Genomic DNA, 20,892 nt, shown 5'->3' with positions numbered 1-20,892 from the left:
AACTTATTCCATAAATGACAATGTCCAGAGAATGAAAGGGCAAGCCATAGACTGAGAGAAAATATTTGCAAAAGATACATCTGGTAAAGGACTGTTATTCAAAATATACAAAGAGGAGTTCCTTTCGTGGCTCAGTGGTTAATGAACCTGACTAGACTCCATGAGGTTGTGGGTTTGATCCCTGGCCTTGCTCAGTAGGTTAAGGATCTGGCATTGCAGGTCACAGATGTGGCTTGGATCCTGCATTGCTATGGCTGTTGTGTAGGGTGGTGGCTACAACTCCAATTTGACCCCTAGCCTGGTAACCTCCATATGCTGCCAGTGTGGCCCTACAAAAGAAAAATAAATAAATAAATAAATAAAATATACAAAACTCCTTAAAACTCAACAATAACAAAAACCTTGATTTAAAAATGGGCTTATGACCCAAATAGACACCCCACCAAAGAAGATATAGAAATGGTAGGCAATCATATGAAAATATGCTCAATGTCTTATGGATTCCCTGCATATCAGGGAAATGCAAATTAAAACAACAGTGAGATACTACACACATCTATGAGCATGGCCAACATTCAAAACACTGACAACACAAAGTGCTGACAAGAATGTAGAGCAACATGGAGTTCCTGCTGTGTCTCAGCAGGTTAAGAACTTGACATAGTACCCATGAAGATGTGGAATTGATCTCTGGCCTCACTCAGCGAATTAAGGATTTGATATTGCCATAAGCTGTGACGTTGGTCACAAATATGGCTTGGATCCCGTGTTGCTGTGACTGTGGCATAGGCTGGCAGCTGCAGCTCTGATTTGACCCCTAGCCCTGGAACTTCCATACGCTGCAGGTGTGGCCATAAAAAGAAAAAAAATGTGGAGCAACAGGAACTCTCATTCATTGCTGGTGGAAATACAAAATGGTACAGCCACATTGAAAGACAGTTTGGCAGTTTCTTACAAAACTATACCTACACTTGCCAGAAGATCCTGCAAATTTATGTCCATACAAAACCCTTTACATGCATGTTTATAAGAGCTTTATTCATAATTGCCAAAACTGGGAAGCAACTAAGATGTATTTCAGTAGGCAGAATGTATACAGCTCTGTTACAATCAGAAAGCAGAATATCCAGACAGTGCTAAAACAGAATAAGCTACCAAGCAATGAAAAGACATGGAGGAACCTTAATGCATATTACTAAGCAAAAGAAGGATATATAAGGCCTAATACTATGTGATTCCATATTTATGACATTCAGGAAAAAACAAAACCATGGGGATAATAAAAATATCATGGTCTTCTGGTCTTCTAGTCTTCAGAACTGTGACAGATAAAATAAATTTCTGTCATTTATAAGCCACTCAGTCTGTGGTATTTTTTTTCAAAAATAGGACAAACCAACTAAGACATTTTAGAAATCTGCCTCTACCTCTATCTTGTAAAGAAGCACATGGTTGCATTTAGGTTCTACCCAGTCAATTCAGGGTAGGATCTTCTGAAGTTCATTCATCTAATTTCATTTTTGTCGCATAAGAAAATATCTACTCTTTTGTTATATAAGGTATTATTATTCAGAAGTTTTCAATGTTAAGAAGTGGATATATATTTTGAGGGGCCATCATTCAACCCATTCTGGGCTCTATTTTACCTCCACTTTTCTTTCTTCAGGCTAGCCAATGAAAAGAACAGGCTATACTCGACAAAGAGTAGAAAGAATTTTTTCCCTTTTCTCCAGAAAGCATTTGACTTGCTGCTTCCCTCAACCATAGGGTAAAATCAGAAATGTGTGCACTAGCGCAAATAAGAAAAACTTATAAAGTCCAAGTAATTCGTGTTTATTATTTTGTGGTATCCTTTTTAGGGGATTCATTCCTGCTTTAGAGAGGAATTTTCAAATGATCCATTTTTAGCTGGCCTTTGTATATATAACATGTCATCTGCAAATAGTGACAATTTTACATCTTCCAACTTTGATGTCTTCTGATTCCTTTTCTTCTCTGATTACTGTGGCTACGACTTCCAATACTATGTTAAATAGAAATGATGATAATGGGGATTTTTTTCTTGTTCCTAATCATAGAGGAATAATTTTAAGCTTTTCAGAGTTGAGTATGATGTTTGCTGTGGGTTTGTCATATATGGCCTTCATTAAGTTGAGATATATTCCTTCGATACCCACATTGTTGAGAGTTTTTATTATAAATGGATGTTGAATTTTGTCAAATGCTTTTCCTGGATCTATTGAGATGATGTGATTTTTATCCTTCATTTGTTAATGTGGTGTATCACATTATTCATTTATGAATATTGAATCATTCTTGCATCCCTGGAATAAATTCAAACCTGATCATGGTGTATGATCCTTTTAATGTACTTTTTATTTTGTTTACTGATATTTTGATGATTTTTTCCATCTATATTGGCCTGTAATTTTTTTCTCTCATTTTTTTTTTCTTTTTAGGGTTGCACCTGTGGCATACAGAAGTTCCCAGGCTAGGTGTTGAATTGGAACTGCAGCTGCCAGATTACGCCACAGTCATGTTTGCTAGGGGTTTGTCATATATGGATCAATGTGGGATCCGAGACACATCTGCTCAGATCTGACCTACATCACAGTTTGTGGCAATGCCAGATTCTTAACCCACTGGGCAAGGCCAGGGATTGAACCAGCATCCTTATGGATACTATGTTGGGTTCTTAACCCACTGAGCCACAACAGGAACTACCTTTTCTCTCTGCTTTTTTTTTTTAAGTGTCTTTGTCTGGTTTTGGTATCAGGGTAAAACAGGCCTAATAGAATGAGTTTGGGAATATTCCCTCATCCTCAGTTTGGGGAAATAGTTTGAGAAGGATTGGTATTTACTCTTCTTTATGTATCTGGTAGATTTCCCTGTGAAGCTGTCTGCACTGGACTTTTGTTTTTTAGGAGCCTTTTTATTACTTACTCAATTTCCATATTAGTATCTGTCTCTTCAGAATATTTGTTTCTTCCTGATTCAGTCTTGGAAGAGTGTAAGTTTCTAGGAATTTTTCCATTTTTTTCTAGGTCCAAAGTTTTGGAGTATAACTGTTAGTACTCTGAGAGTTTATATTTCTGTAATTTCTCTTTCACTTCTAATTTTGTTTACCTATGTCCTTTCACTTTTTTCTTAATAAGCCTAGCTAGAGGTTTATCCATTATCTTTGCAAAAAACCAGCTCTTGGTTTCTTTGATCTTTATTATTTTTTCTCTCTATTCTATTTATTTTTTTCTGATCTTTATTATTTCCTTCTTTTTGCTGATTTTGGATTTTGTTTGTTCTTTTTCTAAATTGTTTAGATGGTAGGTTAGGTGTTTATTTGAGATATTCCTTGTTTCTTGACTTAGGCCTTTATCACTATGAACTTCCCTTTTAGTACTTCATTTGTTACATCCAAATTTTGGAAAGTTGTATTTTTATTTCCATTTTTCTCAAGGTATTTTCTGATTTCCTCTTTGACTTCTTCATTGACCCATTGGTTTTTTAGTATCATGTTGTTTCATCTAAACAATGCTGGCATTTTTCCTTATTTCTTCCTGTATTTTTTTCTATTTTCATACCATTATGGTTGAAAGAGATGCTTGATATATTTTCTATCCTCTTGAATTTGTTGAGACTTATTTTGTGGCCTAGTATATAATCTGTTCTGGAGAACACTTCATGTGCACTTGAAATGATTGTGTACTCTGCTGGGTTTGGATGAAATGTTCTGTAAGCTTCTTTTAAGTGTAAGTAGTCTAATGTGTTATTTAAGGCCAATTTTTCCTTATTAACTTTTTGTCTAGATGATCTGTCCATTGATGTAAATGGGGTGTTAAATTCCCCTGATAGTGTTGTATTATTGTCAATCTCTCCATTTATATCTTTTAATATTTGTTTTAATTTAGGTGCTCCTTTATTAGGTGCATTTAAGTTTATGATTATTATATCCTTTTGTTGATGGTTTTTTATTTTGTTGATCCTTTTATCATTATATAATGCCCTTCTTTGCCTATTATTACAGAATTTATTTTATAGTCTACTTTCTGCAACATTAGTTTTGCTAACATAGCTTTCTTCTCATTTCCATTTGTAAGGAATATCTTTTTCTATCTCCTCACTTTTAGTCACCCTATATTTTTGATTGGAGCATTTAGTCTGTTGACATTTAAAGTGATTATTGGTATGTATGTACTTATTGCAATTTCGTTACTTGTTTTCTATTTGTTTTGCAGTTCCTGTCTTATTTTTCATTTCCTTTCTTTCCTTGTGGCTTGATGATTGTCTTTAGTGTTGTGTTTGGGTTCATTTTTCACTAATTTTGGTGTATCTAATGTAATTTTTTAATCTTTAGAGCCACACCTATGGCATATGGAAGTTCTCAGGCTAGGGGATGAATCAGAGCTGCAGCTTCCAGCCTATGCTATAGCCATGGCAACACCAGATCCAAACTGTATCTGCAAACTATGCGGCAGCTTGCAGGAACACAGGATCCTTAACCCACTGAACAAGGCCAGGGATCAAACCCACATCCTCATGGACACTATGTTGGGTTCTTAACCCTCTGGGCCCAATAGGAACTCCTCTAATGTATGTTTTTGATTTATGATTATCATGGAATTCATATGGTTATTGTATATTTACTTGTTTTCAATGGATAGCCATTTCAGTTCAAATGCATACTAAAAGATCTGCATCTTTTACTCCCTTCCCCAATGTTTTGTGTTTTTGATGTCATATTTTACATCTTCATTGTTTATTGTAGTTATGTTTGAATTTTCAATTTTTGTCTTTTAACCTTTGTGGTAGCTTTTTAAGTGGTTGATCCACAGTACTTACTACATGTTTTCCTTTACCTGTAAAATTTTTCTCTTCCTTTAATTTCCTATTTCTTATTATAGCCTTCTCTTTTCCACTTAAAAGAAGATACTTTAATACTTCTTATAAGATTAGTTTAATATTAATTGCTGCATCCAGTGCTGCCGGGCAATGGGAGATCCTGAAGAGGGACAGCACAGCATAACAAAGCACAGAAGACTCTTACATTTAGAAAAGTGGGGGACAAGGAGGCACTCTGTTCTGCAAAACAAAGGCACTTAGGTTTTAGCTCTTGTGCCTTTTATTAGGGAAGGTGATGTAGGTTAATGTGCAAAATCAGGTGCAGTTAATGATAAAGCTATTTTGGCACATGCGCCAAATTTGTTTACTACATCATTCAGCAGTTTCAGTGGTCTCCAACATCTCCCCCTTTTTTATTTATTTGTTACATAAGAACAGTCCTAGTAAATTTTGATTGCAGAGCATTCACCTGGTTTCTATGGATCAATCCAATTCTTCAGACCATGCCCACATCAGGTCTCCAAGTTGAACAGTCACATTCAGGGGATGGAGGTCTGTCTCCATCCTCCTGGGAATCTATTTTTCCAGCCCTCTTTTTAAAATATGGTATGGGGCGATGATCCTCTCTTTTGTAGCTAACTCATGCTGGGTAGGGGTGACAAGTACTGGGTGGCTGTATATGGTAGGTTCCTACTATAGAGATTGGGAAGAAAATAAAAATCCTACTCTAGAGATTGGGAAGAGAAAAACCCTACTATAGAGATTGGGAAGAAAAGAAAAATAAGATTAAACAGAGGTTTGGAATTTAGGTTGAAACCAGTACTGTTGAAGGAGGAGTGTAGTTTTACCTAAGTAGGTTTTAATGTTAGATGTGGTATTAAGACATAAATAACAGGAGCTATTGGTCCTTATACATGTTGTCTCCTTTTTGTTGTTAGAAGGAGACCTTGAAAAGGTAAGATTGCAACTGCCAGGTGATGCTACTTTGAGAACAGATGGTGGCATCAAGTCTGACAGGGCACATAAACCTTCCCTAAGTTCTTAGCAATACAAAGACTTGTCTAAAATTACTCCCATAATATTTTCTAGTATTACCTTGGATGTCTGACCCACAGCTACTCTATTCTGCCTCTTGTTTTTTTTTTTTAATGGCCAATGCAGATGCCACTGTTAATGATTTGTTTTTCTAGATATGAGAAAATGCAAGAATTTGGGTCTAAAAAAATCCTTACCTGAGACCAAAATATCTGAGGGCCTGTTCTGTCAGTTTTTCCATCTCCATGTTGAGCTCTGCTCAGGGGGTGCCGTGGGCTGGCAGCTGCAGTGGCCCGTGTTTTACTCCATGTAGAGGCTAATGCCAAGTGCCAAACTTCAGTTCACAGTGTTTCCCCATTGTCATAAATTCAATCATAGTTTCAAGAGGCATTTCTTGATCATTTCATCCCATGGTGCTAGGAATGAATATTCCTAGATCTGGCAAAGATTTCGCTAATAGGCAATTCAATGTGCTATTACTGAACTAGGCCTTATTAACAGCAGCCAAAAGTCTCTGGACCACCTATCTTTCTCATCTCTTATGGTCCAGGAAAATATTCCCTCTTGTTGCATTTTCCCATATTTAGAGATCACTGTCCTCATATGGAACTGTATATCATTTTATCAGAGACTCAGTTACAAATTTGGCAACGCAAGAAATAGCAATTTTGTGAAAACAGTTAATAAAATATAGATAACAGTATTAATAAAGTCATAAACAAAAATTTAAGTGAAGAGCTTTCACCCCATTCAGCTGGCTTAGTTGTTTCTTATCTTCAAAGGAAATTATATACTGGCTTTGTTCATTCAGCCCAATTTCCTAGTGTTGTTAGGATGGTTATCCCTAGTTTAATTGTTCCCAAAATAAAGGAGTCTTTAGATTTAAATTAATATAGTCTGGCAAAGTTATAGCTATTGGCTAAAGTCTCACTTGTTGCTAATTGAGCTTGAGTAACATTAGAAAAAAACATTTATGGCCTGGGTCAGAACAGGTTATTAACTGGCCAGGTGTGGGGGAATCCCACCTAGTAACATCAATAATAAGAGCCTTGGAGGGCAGAAACCCACCAGGGTAAATCAGAAGTAAAACAAATAACCATACAAATCAAGTGTGACAATCTTGGGATAGTGATCTACTTCTGATGTTTTCTTCTTTTTGTCCAGGCATTGGTGTTTTATTAGGGAAGGTGACATAAGTTAATGAGCAAAATCAGGTGCAGTTAATGATAAAGCTATCTCAGTGGGTGTGCTTTTGCACGTGCACCAAATTTATTTACTGCATAGTTCAGCAGTTTCAGTGGCCTCCAACAATTAATGAATGCATTTAGTTTTTGCCTATCTGAGAAGCTCTTTATTTCTCCTTCAATTCTGAATGGTAACTCTGCTGGCTAGAGTATCCTAGTTTATAGGCTTTTCCCTTTCAGCACTTTAAATATATCATGGTACTCCCTTCCTGCCTGCAAACTTCCTGCAGGAAAATCAGCTGGTAGCCTCGTGAAGGTTCCTTTGTATGTGACTACTTTTTTTCTTTTGATGCTTTAAAAATTGTATCTTTAACTTTTGCCACTTTAATTGTGATATATCTTGTGGGTCTCTTTGTGTTCATCTTATTTGGATCTTTCTTTTTTTCCTGTACCTAGATTTCTGTTTCCTTCTTTAGGTTCAAGAAATTTTCAGCCATAATTTCATCAACTACAATTTCTGCCTCTTTCTCTTTTCTGGTACCCTTATCATGTGAATGCTAGTATGCTTGATGCTGTCCCAGATATCCCTTAAACTATCCTTATTTTTTATATTTGTTTTTCTTTTTTGCTGATCTGACTGGGTGATTTCCACTTTTTTATCTTTTGGATCACTTATGTTTGCCTGTATCACCTAATCTGCTGTTAATTCCTTCTTGTGTATTTTTCTTTTCAGTTATTGCATTCTTCAGCTTTCATTTTTTTTGTATTTTATAGTTCTTTGTTAATGTTCTCTCTGTGTTCACCTATTCTTTTCCTAAGTTCAGTTAACATTTTTATTATTATAACTTTGAAGTCTTTTTCAGGTAAATTATTTTTCTCTGTTAAATTAGGGTTTTCCCTGAGCTTTTGTCTTGTTCTTTCATTTGAAACCTGTTCCCCTATTTTCTCATTTTGTTTAACATTCTCTATGTCTCTATGAAATTACGTGCAATAGTTACCTATTCTGGTCTTGAAGTTGTGTCTTTGTGCAGGGTCTTCCTATGCAGGTTTTTTTTTTTTTTTTTTTTTTTTTTTTGTGCCTAGTGGCTTAATGGGAGAGATGAATTTGAAGTGAGCCTGGGCTACATCTCTCTGTACACTGGCCTTTGTGGGAGATAGGGCTAGAATCAGAGGAGCTAAAGACAGAGCCAGGTGTGAGTTGGGGATTCTCCTAGGCTCAACAGTGGTCATTACCCTATTGGAGCTGTGACTGGGGCCTGAGTGGCTGGAGGAAGAGCCTTGGTGTGATGAAAGTCTCCACCTTGGTTGAGGGTACAGCTGGGGCCTGGGGGCTTGGAGCTGCACTTCTGAGCTTGTTCCACCTATTTTCTTCGTATGTGTGTCTTTATTAGAGGCAGTGTTGTGGCCATAGGGGTTGGAGCCACACTACTGAGATGACTCTGCTCCTTCCCCAGTGAGTACATGAGGCCTCCATCTTTGGAGGGAGCAGTGCCAAAGCAGGAGGGGCTGAAGGAGTAGACTAGTGTAAGCTATAGGTCATGCTGAGACAGTCCTGGCAGGCTGGCCAGGACACCAGGCAGTTTTTCAGTCTACTGCCTCCATGCTGGGACTGGGGGTAAGCAGGTCTTTTGTGTGTACTTTTTAAGAGTGGAGTTTGGGGAGTTCTCATTGTGGCTCAGCAGGTTAAAGACACAATGTTTTCTCTATTATGCTGTGAGTTCAATCCTTGGCTTGGCTCAGTGGGTTAAGGATCCAGCATTGTTGTAAGCTGAAGCATAGGTTACAGATGCAGCTCAGATCTGGTTTTTCCATGGCTGTGGCTAGGTTGCAGCTACAACTCCAATTTGACCCCTGGGAAACTTCCATATGCTTCAGGCATGGCCATAAAAAGGAAAAAAGAGTGGTGTTTCAGTTTCTTATATCCCTTGGTCATACCTTACTGATTTTTAAACCAAATAAGGGAGCTTGATTTCCCAGTGTTAGACCCTAGGGCTGGGGTGCCTAATATGTAGCTCTTACCACCTTCTCTCAAGAGAGGATTCCTGAGCCTCTGATGTAATCCTTTTCTTCTGGGTCATCATCTAGGGATGTGGGTCCTGACTAGATCACTTCTCCTCCCTTCCTACTAGGTTGACTATGGATCTTTGTTTGCAGCCTTGGTTGTAGAAGAGCTGCTTTCCTAGTCTTCATGTTATTCATCATGTGATTTTGATGTGTTTGTGGGAGGGAAGTAAGCTCAGGGTCTTTCTACTCTGCCATCTTGACCATGCCTTTGACCAGTGTTTCTTTTTCTGTAAGATGTGAATAGCTATTTTTACTACCAATTCACAATATTGGTCCTGAAAGCACATAATAGGGAATTCCTTGCTTCGCATTGGTACTACAAGATTCAATGCCAACATACCTTGGTCTCTCCCTATCTTCTGAATCCGTCATTTTATGAGATACTCACTAATGATCAATTATTGGTGTCCCTCCTTAATAGCACACTCAGACATGAATACAAAAGAAAATGATCCTCACCTGGGGGCTGAATCTAAATTATCTAAGGTGACTATCTCCATATACTAACTCCTCTAGTGAGTTCCTCCCTTATGTTATTAGAGTTGCAACCACTCTGCTGTGTGTATTTGTAGCTTTCTTAAGGTATAGCTGGCATATAAGACTGCATGTTTTTGAAACATAAAAGTTGATTTTTTGACATATGTATACACTCATGAAACCATCACCAGAATTAAGATAATAAACATGTCTACCACCTCACAACATGTTCTTCATACTCTGTTATAATATATTGCTCCTTCCAACAACCCAACTCCCTTGCTGGCTCTTCCTGCTCTTCTTGACTTAGTTTGGTAATGTTAAAATGTTCCAACGCAGAAAAATTCTCTGGATCTGAGTCAAGAGTAGAAAACTTCCCTTGGGCCTTGCTTTCTTCCTCCTTTAAAAAGAAGTCAAGCCCTCCCAAAGTCTTTTCTTTCCAGCTGAACATGAACAACTCTAAGACTAGACCAAGGGCCTTAAGTGAGGAAATAGGAGATTGAAACATTTCTGTAAATTGCAAGCAGGATTTCACAGATGAAGTTTACTTGAAAATAAACTAAAGAAAGATTTGTTTTGTAAGGAAACTTCTATTATATATAAAACACCATAAATCTGAAAAGTAATGAAAAGTAGAAAATCTCACTATCTTAGCTGAACACTGTGTTATTTGGCTTGTCTTTATTCATGACTCTTCCCCCCACTAGAAAAAAATTCTTTATTGAAACTTACTTTGAATGCAAACTTACTTGAGTTTTTGCGTTTAACCTTCTTTTCTCTACCTACTTCCAACACACACCACCATAAAATAATCATAAAAGCATGGGGTGTATATTTTTCTCAGGTCTCAGAGAAAGAATCAACATGTTTTCTTAGAGGAAGTGGCTGCAATATACTATTAAGAACAAAAGCTGTCTATTGTTGTTCTGCTAGCAGGTTCCAGAGAATTAGAATCTATAAATAGAGAAATGTTTATTCTCTGTGGAACAAAAAGTTCACAGCAGGAGAGAACAACCCACAAGGAAATACAACTACTATAGCCAAAGGCATACCTTTGTTGGGGTGTGTGTGTTTGGGTTGAGGAACAGAACTTCTGTGTGTACTTTTGGAACTTTGGAAGTTAGCTCCCTCATCCTTACAATTCCCACCTTCTCTTTACTAGATTGGAAAGACATTTTAATGTTGTTTTTCTATATCCAGCACTCCAGATGGCCTGTCAGCCAGTTAAGATGCTATGTAATCCACCCCATATTTATTGGGGGCAGTGAGGTGGAATAGACACCCTTTCTGAGATTTTCATAAGGGGAGGGAGGATAAATTTTTTACTCCTAACCCTAAGATGATAGATAGTTATGATCAAGATTCTATTTTCTTAAGAATTTCAAAGATGTGTTTTGAAAAGGAAAGGAAAATTGTGCTCTGATTGTTATCCTACTTTAATCAAGTATTCTTTTAAACCCTCTCAATTTAAAATGGTTCAGAGTTCAGCCTGTGGCTGCTTTATTTTTTATTTATTTATTTTTTTGGCCATGCCTCTGGCATGCAGAAGTTCTTGGGTCAGGGATCAAACCCATGTCACAGCAATGACCCAAGCCACAGCAGTGACAATGCCAGATCCTTAACCCACTGAGCCACCAAGGAACTCCAATTTTTTTTTGTTTTATTGTTATTATATTTCTTTTCTTTTTAGAGTTGCACCTGGGGGCATATGGAAGTTCCTGGGCTAGGGATTGAATCAGAGCTGCAGCTGCCAGCCTACACCACAGCCACAGCAATGCCAGATCTGAGCCACATTTGCGACCTATGCCACTACTTGCAGCAATGAATGATCCTTAATCAACTGAGAGAGGCCAGGGATCGAATCCTCATCCTCATGTATACTACTCAGTCCTTAACCCACTGAGCCACAAAGGAAACTCCTCTTTTTTTTTTTTAATATGTGTTTAGATTTTTTTATCTGGCTGCACCTGAGGCATGTGGAAGTTCTTGGGCCAGAGGTGGAACCTGCACAGCAGCAGTGAAAATGCAAGATCCTTAACCCACTGTACCACCCAGGAACCCTGGCCACTTTGGCATTCAAACTGTAAACTGGACCAACACCACAAACTCCAGAAAACTCTGCTTACTGCAGCCCAAGTTGTGTATTTGTAACCTATAAACTGCAGCTTCTTGGGCCACACTGCATTGACATTGAACAGCTGAAGGTGATGGCAATGAGAGAGGCTAAGAACATACAGTGTCCTTGTGCTCATGTTAAATCTGACTTCCCTTTCACACTATGACAGTAAATGGAGTGGAGAGACAGAAAATGAAAGGGTTATTATGTGTGTTGGAGAGCTGATCTTTCTAATGACTCAACCAAGCTGGTCTGCATTGTTCTAGTCTGATTTCACTGTTTTGGGAAGATTTGAAATTGACGCTACAGATTGGAAGTTTGGAGACAAGATAATTGATGACAGACAAATATGATCAAGGGACGAAAGTGTTTCTTTTAATTTATCATTTTTATTAACAACTGACAATGGATTCAGAATCACCTGATGATTTTTAAAACATTTGTCCTATTATAAAAATACTGTTAGCTTTTGAAATTAAACACTTGAAAAGGTAGCTAGTGATAGATAAATTTCTGCTTACCTTTTCCTCGCCCCCTAAAAATAGCATCAAAAGACACTTCCAGCATCAAATGACAAACACAAATACACATACACAAATGTGTATCCTGACAGAACTGTTTTTACAGTCTGTTCACAAGCAAATTTCTGAAATTGTGAATAGAACTGCAAGGGCTTGTGATAGTAGCTTTTAATTATACAGCTTACCACCAAGCTCCCTGAGTGACTGACATAATATAGCACACAGTAGTTTTCTGGGGATAGTTTCTAACAGTAAGTGACCCCTGAATTATCTTCAACCCATGGCAGTTCTGAATACTGCTTTATAAGGAATTACATAATATTCTAACTCCTCTGCTGATATCTTAGAGACTAAAAAGACAGCGCTAAAGAAAGGGCACCTTCCATTTCTCTTTGCCTTTCTTTCATTCAGAAACTATGACCTGCTGTATCTCAATAGGCTGAAATCCACGGACAGCAGATGGTGTGGTGAAAAAAGTGTTAGGTAGTTCCCCAGGGCTGATGGAGCCAGAGTCACTTTGCACTGAGCCTCCACTGTTCTCAAACTGGGATATTTTCTTTTTGATCATCTTCCTCTCCTTGGCTCTGCGATTCTGAAACCAGATTTTCACCTGAAACAAAAAATACTTTGGATTTAATGGAGCAACATACCGAATGCACTTTTCATTGTCATTGCTGATATCATTCAAAGACTTTAGTATTTACAAAGCCCTTTGACATGCATCACTTAATTAAGCCTCACAATGACCTTGTGAAATATGCCTATTTAACAACAGGTTAAAAAAATGCTGAGACTCAAAGAGGGAAAATATCTTGCATGAGATGAAACTGAAATCAAGTTCAGGGCCTTAGACTCTAAATGCAGTGCTCTTTATATTATACCTCAACCAACATGTGTGTTGTGCAGGTAGAAATAAATAATGATAGAATGGCAGGTGCTGAGGCATGGTGATTAAAAAGGGAGGGTTTTAAATAGCAAAGGTGATTACAATCTGTCTTTAAAAGAAGTAAGAATAATGAAACAACTGGATGAACAAGGGTGTAAAATACACTATCTCTTGCTGTGATACCAATGTACCTTCATATAGGGCAATTACATTAATAGACTTTATAGTTCTAGAATTCTATGATTTTGGGATTACTCCTAAACCTAAGTAAAAAAACATTAGGTAGTTATGTAATGTCAAAATCTGGGTGAATGGAAACCACTGATCCTTGTTGTGATTTAATCTTTGCTGAGTATCCACAGTAAGCTAAATTTGAGACAGGAATCATAGGATTACATAGGCCACATAAAATTAAATCTCTTACCCTGAGTAATAGAAAAACTTGCTTTAGGTAGCACTGTCGGTGTTCAGTTACTGTTATAATTTGACTTATATGAACCAGATAATTGCCATGACTGAGAAATTTTCATTTCACACATTGTTTGTGACTACTTGGGAACCACATCAAGGTTTTGACTTGGTTGATCAATTGATCAATGGGAGTTTTAATCCTTTTCCACCCCACATGTCCCCGCCCCTTGTTTCCACATCTACATAGTGCCCACCATTCAGTTATTAATAAACCCACCAACCAATGATACTAAACTAGGAGGTCCAGTAGGATGACTTTAGGAGGGCTTGGAGAATGGTTTGGTTTTCTGTTTTGCTTCCATTCCTGCTTACAGACTTCCCTAAAACTTCAGTCTATTACAATAATTATATGAAACATGTTGGATGTACTTCTGGTGTACCTGTCTCTCAGAAAGGCCTAAGTTGACTGCCAGCTCTGATTTTCTCCGAATGGTGATGTATCTATTGCAGTGGAATTCCTTCTCCAGCTCCAACCTTTGATGATCTGTGTAAACCACACGATACTTTTCTTTTGTCCTGGTTTTCCCTGTTAGGGGAGAAAGCAGTGAATTTAATCATATTTTGCTTCTTTTGAGATTGTTTCGGTTGGAGGAATCATAGCCACTGTTCCCACCCTTAGCTATTGCTTTGAAACATAAAACAAGTACATTTTTTGAACCAAATGTATAATAAGCCCATTTCTCCATTAAGTAGTTTGTCATCTGTGACTATTTTGCATATATATACATATGATTCCTTCAACCAAAACAATGTAAATAAAATACATGTATTTATATACATATATATAAACACACTTATCACACCACCATTGACATACTCTTATACCAAAGCATTTTAAAGCAAATGCATAAGCCTTGATTTTCATTTCCTTCACATTCACATATGGGAAAGGCATTGGCAGTAGTAGCAACATCCATTATACATGAACTTCCTTTTATATTTTATGCAGTTCATTCATACCGTTTCCTATTGAAACTCTCACCTACCCTTTCAAATTATGCAGAATGTATCTTATCCCCCTTTTACAGATAAGGAACCTAAGTTTTAGTGTAGGTAAGTAACTGCCTTTGTGCTAGTGAGCTGAGGGGCAGGGATCCAAATACATACCTCTGACTTCCAGTCCATTGTGCCAAATGTTATTTCTAGTTTAAAGATGCTAGGAAGCATTAGAATGGCCCAAGTGAAGCAAGCTGCTTTTCAGCCTGACATTCTAATTATATATATATATTCTAGAGACAATTTCATTTGGTTAGTAACTAGAAAAGAAAACATCTTTTGTCACTTTGATTCTATTCTAGGATAGCTCCTATTACCTAATAGAAAAAATAGTTTTTTGGGAAGTGTTAAACAAGTTTTTATTCCTAAGTGGATAATGAGTGAGGGAAGGAGGGGGTGTTGACTTAAGCATAATAAAATGAGTATTCTAATATTCTTTGAAAGGATATACAAACATTTGTTTTGTGTTACAACATTTAACTAATTTCTTATGCTCTCCTTCAAATAGAGTTTTATTCCTCCTTTCAAATTTCCAAAGGTGATTAGGAAGTTTCTCTTTCTTTTCAATTTTTCTAACCCCCTCCAGGATCTTCCTCCTTTTCTCTATGGCTTTTGGCAAACTCTTTCTGATCTTCCCTGGTTGTTTTTGATGTGAAGTTTTGGGGAGCGATCTGTAAGACAAAGCTTTCTTTAAAGTGTTTCCCTAAACTCCATTGAGGTGTTAAGATGCAGCACAAGCTTAACAAAGGAGCTACATAGCATCAGATCCTATCCTGAACCCTCTTTACATTCAGAAACACCAGCCAATTGGTTTGGAATTTACAAGCCCTAAACAAATGTCAGACACCCTTTCATCTCCAGGAAAGAAAAAAAGGGGGGACGTGAATGTAGAAACAAATTCTAGATCAGAGATATGTTTTAGGATTAAACTAAATGGCTGAACAATTCATGAACTAAACAAAACTTTTGCTCTTGAAAATGGAAAACAATGAGCCCCATTCAGTTAATCTATCTCAATGGTCCAAACTTTGAGCTGGTTTTCTTTTTTGTATATTGAAGTATAGTTGATTTACAATATTGTGTTAGTTTAATATGCAGCAATGTGGATGGACCAAGAGAATATTGTGCTAGTGAAATAAGTCAGAGAGAAATACTACAATACATCATTTATGTGTAGAATCTAATTAATACAGTGAATGTGTATGCAAAATAGAAACAGATTCACAGATACAGAAAACAAACTTGAGCTTGTTTTCTGAATCTAGGAAATCAAGAGTCTGGCATTTGGTCTGTCACAAAGGTAGAATGTATATTTGAGGTCATGATGAAAATGTTGATGTTTAATTTATTTCCAGAACCTCAAATCTTAGAATCAAAATATATCTTTGAAGAGATGTTTCCTTAAACCCTTCCTAATCCCAAAGTGAGGGAGTGTTTAAATTCTAACTTGAGGCAGAAGTTAAAATTCAACCTGTGTGTGTCTGTTTTCCACTCTTTGATAATCAGTAAATATAACCAGACTTCAAGAACTCTGGAGGGTTGCAGTCCTTCCCCACCCCCAATGGTCATAAATTCCCCTCTTGCAGTTTCTTCTGAGGACAATAAAGTCAAGACCAGGCCTCTTTATTTGCCATGAAAATCCTCACCCTTTCCGGCAATATAACCCCTGAAGAAAGGAGTAATGAGGAAGAGCCCGGCTGCATATCAAAGCCATGCAAAGTGTTAAAAAGTGTCTGTTGCCCCAATCTGACAGATAAGACCTCAAACCTCAAGAAGACACAGATCAGGGGGAAATATTGACTGCACAGTTAACAAAGAGAAATGAATTCCCATTTCCTCATGCTCCTCTTGTGTCCCTCCTCCCAAATTTTTTTCTTTCCACCTCTTTCATTGCCTTTGCCCTTAAATGATGAAATCTGGTTGAATGGGTTTTGGACATTTTCTAGTAGAGCTAAATGCTATTTTTCCATGCTGAAACATCAACAAAGCACTAAGAACACCAGCATTTATTGTTCAAGTTATTCTCTTCTCTCGGAGATATTTCTGAGGGTGAGGGAACCCCTTCTCTGGCGCTATTGTGAGTTAATTTAGGAAAGTAACTAGCCTTAAAATATATTACAGGGCTGCTTCCATAGCTCTGTGGTGGGGATTTCATTGCCTCCCCCTGCCCAAACTTCTGTAGTTCCCACTACCTAGAAGACAGTATCCCCACAGAGTTTGCAAATAAATGTCATTATATATGGTGACTTATCATCACCCTAAATGTGCTCATTTGAGAGACTGGCTGTGAAAGTGCTGTTAGGCAGAAAAGCACTCTCCAAAGCTCGGGTTATGATATTGATGACAATGAGGGTAAAGTTGATGAAAATCAATCTCTTTCTATAGGCAGCAGAGTGCAACTGACACCATCATCACTTTCCATCTTATGTTAATCTTTTGCTGCTTTTAGTTAAAAATTGCATCCAAATTCATTCATAAAAATTGTGCAGTGAAATGAGCAAAACCAAGAAAGATAATAAGCTTTAGGAATTATTAAGTAACTCATTTTCTGAAGTGTCCTAAATGAATAAAACCTTTAAAGTGTAACTTCGTCAGTGTTTTTGTGTTTTGTCCAGTGGGTAAATCAGAATTATTCAAAGTTACTTCTTTCTCTCTTCTTCTTTCCCACCACTAAAAGAAATCCCCTCTCTAGCACTGCTTAGGTTTTCACATGCCAATGCTCATCCAAAGCTACAACTCTAAGAAAAGAAAAAAAAAAAGATTCATAATTGTACTGCACTGATAATGTTTAAAATATGAAAATACTTAACTTTTTTGCAGAACCTTTCTGTCAGGTTCCTTTTCATAAAATTTTTAAAATGAGATGTGTATTGGAACAGACTACTTAGAAAACCAAGTAGAAATGAAAATAGCTCACTTTTAAATCAGATCATTTAGTGGACAGTCATTTATTCCGTATGTCAGTCCCCTTTCTCATTCAAAAATCAAATGTGATTATAATGACTATGAAATGTTTTCTGATTGTGCCCTAAATTGTGTATTTTTCTTTCTTTAACTTAAGGCTATTTAAAACATTCTTCAGTGGTGGAAAGAGCTTTCATTTGATTACATAATCAAGGAGGGATTACTTCCATTTTGTAGTTCATCTATTTTCTTCTCAGCCAAATGTTGTTCTACAATACTACAGAGTGAAGTACAAAATTTAGGAGGATCTAACTGATTCATTAATTTAACAAATACTTGTTTAACACTCACTATGTGCTAAGCATAAAAATGGGTGTCTTTTAGTTCAGAGTGATACAGAAAGGAGATCAGTTTAATTTTCATGTGGATTTCATAACCCAAGATCTATGGAAGGGCTTCAGTGGGTTCATGAATCTCCCCAAATTATTTTCAAAATGACGTGTGCGTGTGTGTGTGTGTGTGTGCGCGCGCGCACGCACATTTGTTCTTTTGTGCATTTTTCTGGGGAAAGGGTCCATTCTTTTCATCATATTCTTAAATTGTTGCTATATGAGCCTTGGACTACAAGAATATAGTAAAGAAGTACTATGATAAAACATTAAAATGAAACAAAGATTGAATTTAATAAAGCCTCATCTATAGGATAGGCTGCCAGAAGTCAAAGGGGTTCCAAAATCATTCAATTTAGAATTTCTCATAGAAATTAAGGAGAAAATCTTGTGAAGGTGGCATTGTACCACCAGGTTTGAAGACTTAGTGAGGAAAATACCATAAGTCATTTAGAGTCCATTTCTAAACTTCTCCTGGCACCAGAATTATCCAAGAGAGAGACTCTGATAAATGCAAATGGAAGACTTTTAAGCAGAGAAACCCATCATATTTTCTCTCAAACAGAAAATTCATGACTCAAGATAATTTATTTTATCTTGTCTTCCTTTCCTTGTTCTCTCTTCCAAACAACATACTAGTGACTTTCTTTTTTTAAGTGTTTCAAAACATAATCCTGCACTGGGAGCAGCTACTTTTTTGGCTTTTGTATCTTTTGTTGATGGTTAGGGCTTAGTGAATACATGTTAATTACAACCCTAAGTAACAACCTTGGGAGAGACCCACTCTAACTTTATTTTTTATTCTATTTAGTCAGCCGAGTCATTTTTATTTCAAAAAACAATATGCAGACTTACTTCCAGACACTTTAAAGCTAAGTATTTAAGCTCTACTCTTAAGTTGGAATTGCCATCCTAGTAGTGTCCTAATCAATTGGAACTGCTGCTGCTTCCTCTGGGCTGAGTCCTCTTAACTGTAAAAGTTGGTCCCTTCCCACCCTCCTGCTTTTGCTTTATTTAGGGGGAGAAAAACTGCAGAACTGTGAGCAGAAGCATAATCATTGTGGACAAATGCTATTGAAATGTCATTTCTTCCCCAGAGGGATGAAAGTGACAGAGCCGAATTTTACTAATTTTCTCTAATGACAGGGAGCCATGGGTTGGAATAATAAGAATGTGATAAAAGAACAACTATAGCTGAAAACAAACATCTCCCCGCCTCCCTCCTCCACCCCCTGTCCAAGATTAAAGCAGAGCACCCACTTCCCCGCCCCTGACTCCCAGTAGCCGCCCACTGGCTTGTTGGTAGGAGCGTGGGTTGGCATTAGGCTGGGATCTCTGGGCCTTCCCACGTGCCGCGACAAACCTGAATCCAGCCCTGGCACTAGAGATGCCTGCCAGGACTGTTATGAGAGCTTTAATCACTTACTAATGCTGGAGCTAACATTCGTGCACTCCCAGGGGATGTTAGGGTTAAGAAGCTTATTATGTCGCACTGGCGTGCTGTAGCTTTTTCGCAGTCTCCACGCTTCCATTGGCAGAAGTTGTAAAAAGAAGGCACAGAGTTTGAATCCAGCTGGCCTTTGCCAGCTTGGGCGAAGGAAGCTGGAGTTTCCTTGAGAGTCCAGGGTGACGAGGCTGCTTTGCTATCGGGGACTTCGTGGCTAAACTGGAGGGTCTGTTGCCAACCAAGCTCCGTGAAACTAAGTTGAGATGGGAGAGTATTTGAAATAGAACCGGCAAGCAGCAGTGACTGAGCATCGGGATACAGTGTCTGTCCTGTCTTCATTCACCCATTGATCTTCCTCATGCATCGATTTTCTCATCTGGGCAACTGCGGGGTTGGATCCTGGTCCTTGTGGCTCAGCATGCCCATTGTCCACCCGCTGTTTCCCAGACTGATCAGAAAATGGTGTAAAAGCCCCCTAGGGTCGGTTTAGTTCCAAGCACCACACTCTACTTTGAGCAGAGGCACAAGCGAGGGAGGTAACTAAGAGCTGGGGCCCTGAGCAGTCAGCCACACGGTGGTCTCCTCAGTTAAGCTGTCCCGGGAGAAGTATGAGGAATAGGAGGGCTGGAAGGCCAAGAGAAGTAGAAGAGAAGCGAAGGAAGGAAAGGTGTGAGAGCGTTGTAATCGATTACTCACCAGTCACCTGCACGGTCTTGCGCATCCACGCATAGGGGCTGTGGCGGCTTCTGTTGGGAGAACTGGCGTCGGCGGTGCAGGCGTCGACTGGGAACAGTGATCCGCCGGCTGGTCCCGTCAGGCCGCTGCAGCTGTTTCCACCCCCTGCGGGGCCCAGGTTGCTGTATTCTGGCGAGCCGAAAGCGGCGGGGCTCGAGGTCATGTCGTTCATGGGCACCGTGCCCATTGTACTGGACGGCCCGGGGTAGACGTTCCAGTCTTCCCGAGGGGGACTATAGGGTGAGCCCCAGGCCCCCAGAGATGGCCCATGAAGATCCGTAGCAGGCATATGGGGATACCCCATGTAGTGCGCATAAGCTGGGGCCGTTGCGAAGTTGGAGGCTTGCAGCGGACTCCCACCGCTCCCAGTGCCGCCAGCCTCAGCGGTGCCACCTCCCGCCGGGCTCCTGAGAGTGCCCGAGTACATGGCCGCTTCTTTTTCCAAAAGGCAGCTTCTGTACATAGTGGCTTGTGTATGAGAAAGGAACACCCTAAGCCATTCTGAAGTCCCTGTAAGGCCCCAACCCAACTTTGAGAAGCAGTAGGTAATCAGTAGGTTAGTCCGTAGCTGTGCTGCACGCTCCTCTGCGCCCCTCAGACTACTCCATCGGCATTTCCTACCCTGACGGTTTCCAGGTGACTGGTAGCCCGGTATAGATGGGCCCCCAATGGCTGGGCTGACGTCAAGGGGCTTTAGGCTTTTACATAGCATTTGCATTCAAATGAACGGCCATTTCACTTTCACAGGGATTGTTCACTCTACACTCCCTCTCCCAGAGCTCTGGGGCCTTTCCGTCTCTTTCTCACTTGAGTCCGTCTGGTTCCGTGGCA

General features: G+C 38.7%; 1 protein-coding gene across 1 annotated transcript; it reads right to left on the bottom strand.

Moving 5' to 3' along the window:
* Window positions 1-12,612: 12,612 nt before the first annotated feature.
* CDX4 (caudal type homeobox 4) lies at window positions 12,613-20,524 on the bottom strand. Its single transcript, XM_047765284.1, has 3 exons — window positions 20,023-20,524; window positions 13,971-14,116; window positions 12,613-12,843 (listed from the first exon to the last, which is right to left on the bottom strand). Exons 1-3 carry the CDS (start codon window positions 20,522-20,524, stop codon window positions 12,637-12,639), a joined length of 855 nt encoding a protein of 284 aa, XP_047621240.1. The 3' UTR covers window positions 12,613-12,636.
* Between the last annotated feature and the right edge of the window lie 368 nt (window positions 20,525-20,892).

The sequence above is a fragment of the Phacochoerus africanus genome, chromosome X, assembly GCF_016906955.1.
Source record: "Phacochoerus africanus isolate WHEZ1 chromosome X, ROS_Pafr_v1, whole genome shotgun sequence".
NCBI classification, from domain to species: Eukaryota; Metazoa; Chordata; class Mammalia; order Artiodactyla; family Suidae; genus Phacochoerus; species Phacochoerus africanus.
Note: the sequence above shows the minus strand (reverse complement) of the source record. Positions and strands in the feature narration are given on the sequence as shown.

Excerpts from the sequence above, each read along its gene's own strand:
- CDX4 (XM_047765284.1), bottom strand. The coding sequence starts at position 20,524 with ATGTACAGAAGCTGCCTTTTGGAAAAAGAAGCGGCCATGTACTCGGGC. Across the intron at positions 14,117-20,022 it reads CAAGACCGTGCAGGTGACTG|GGAAAACCAGGACAAAAGAA; the intron begins GTGAGTAATCGA and ends CTCCCCTAACAG. Across the intron at positions 12,844-13,970 it reads TAGGCCTTTCTGAGAGACAG|GTGAAAATCTGGTTTCAGAA; the intron begins GTACACCAGAAG and ends TTTTTGTTTCAG.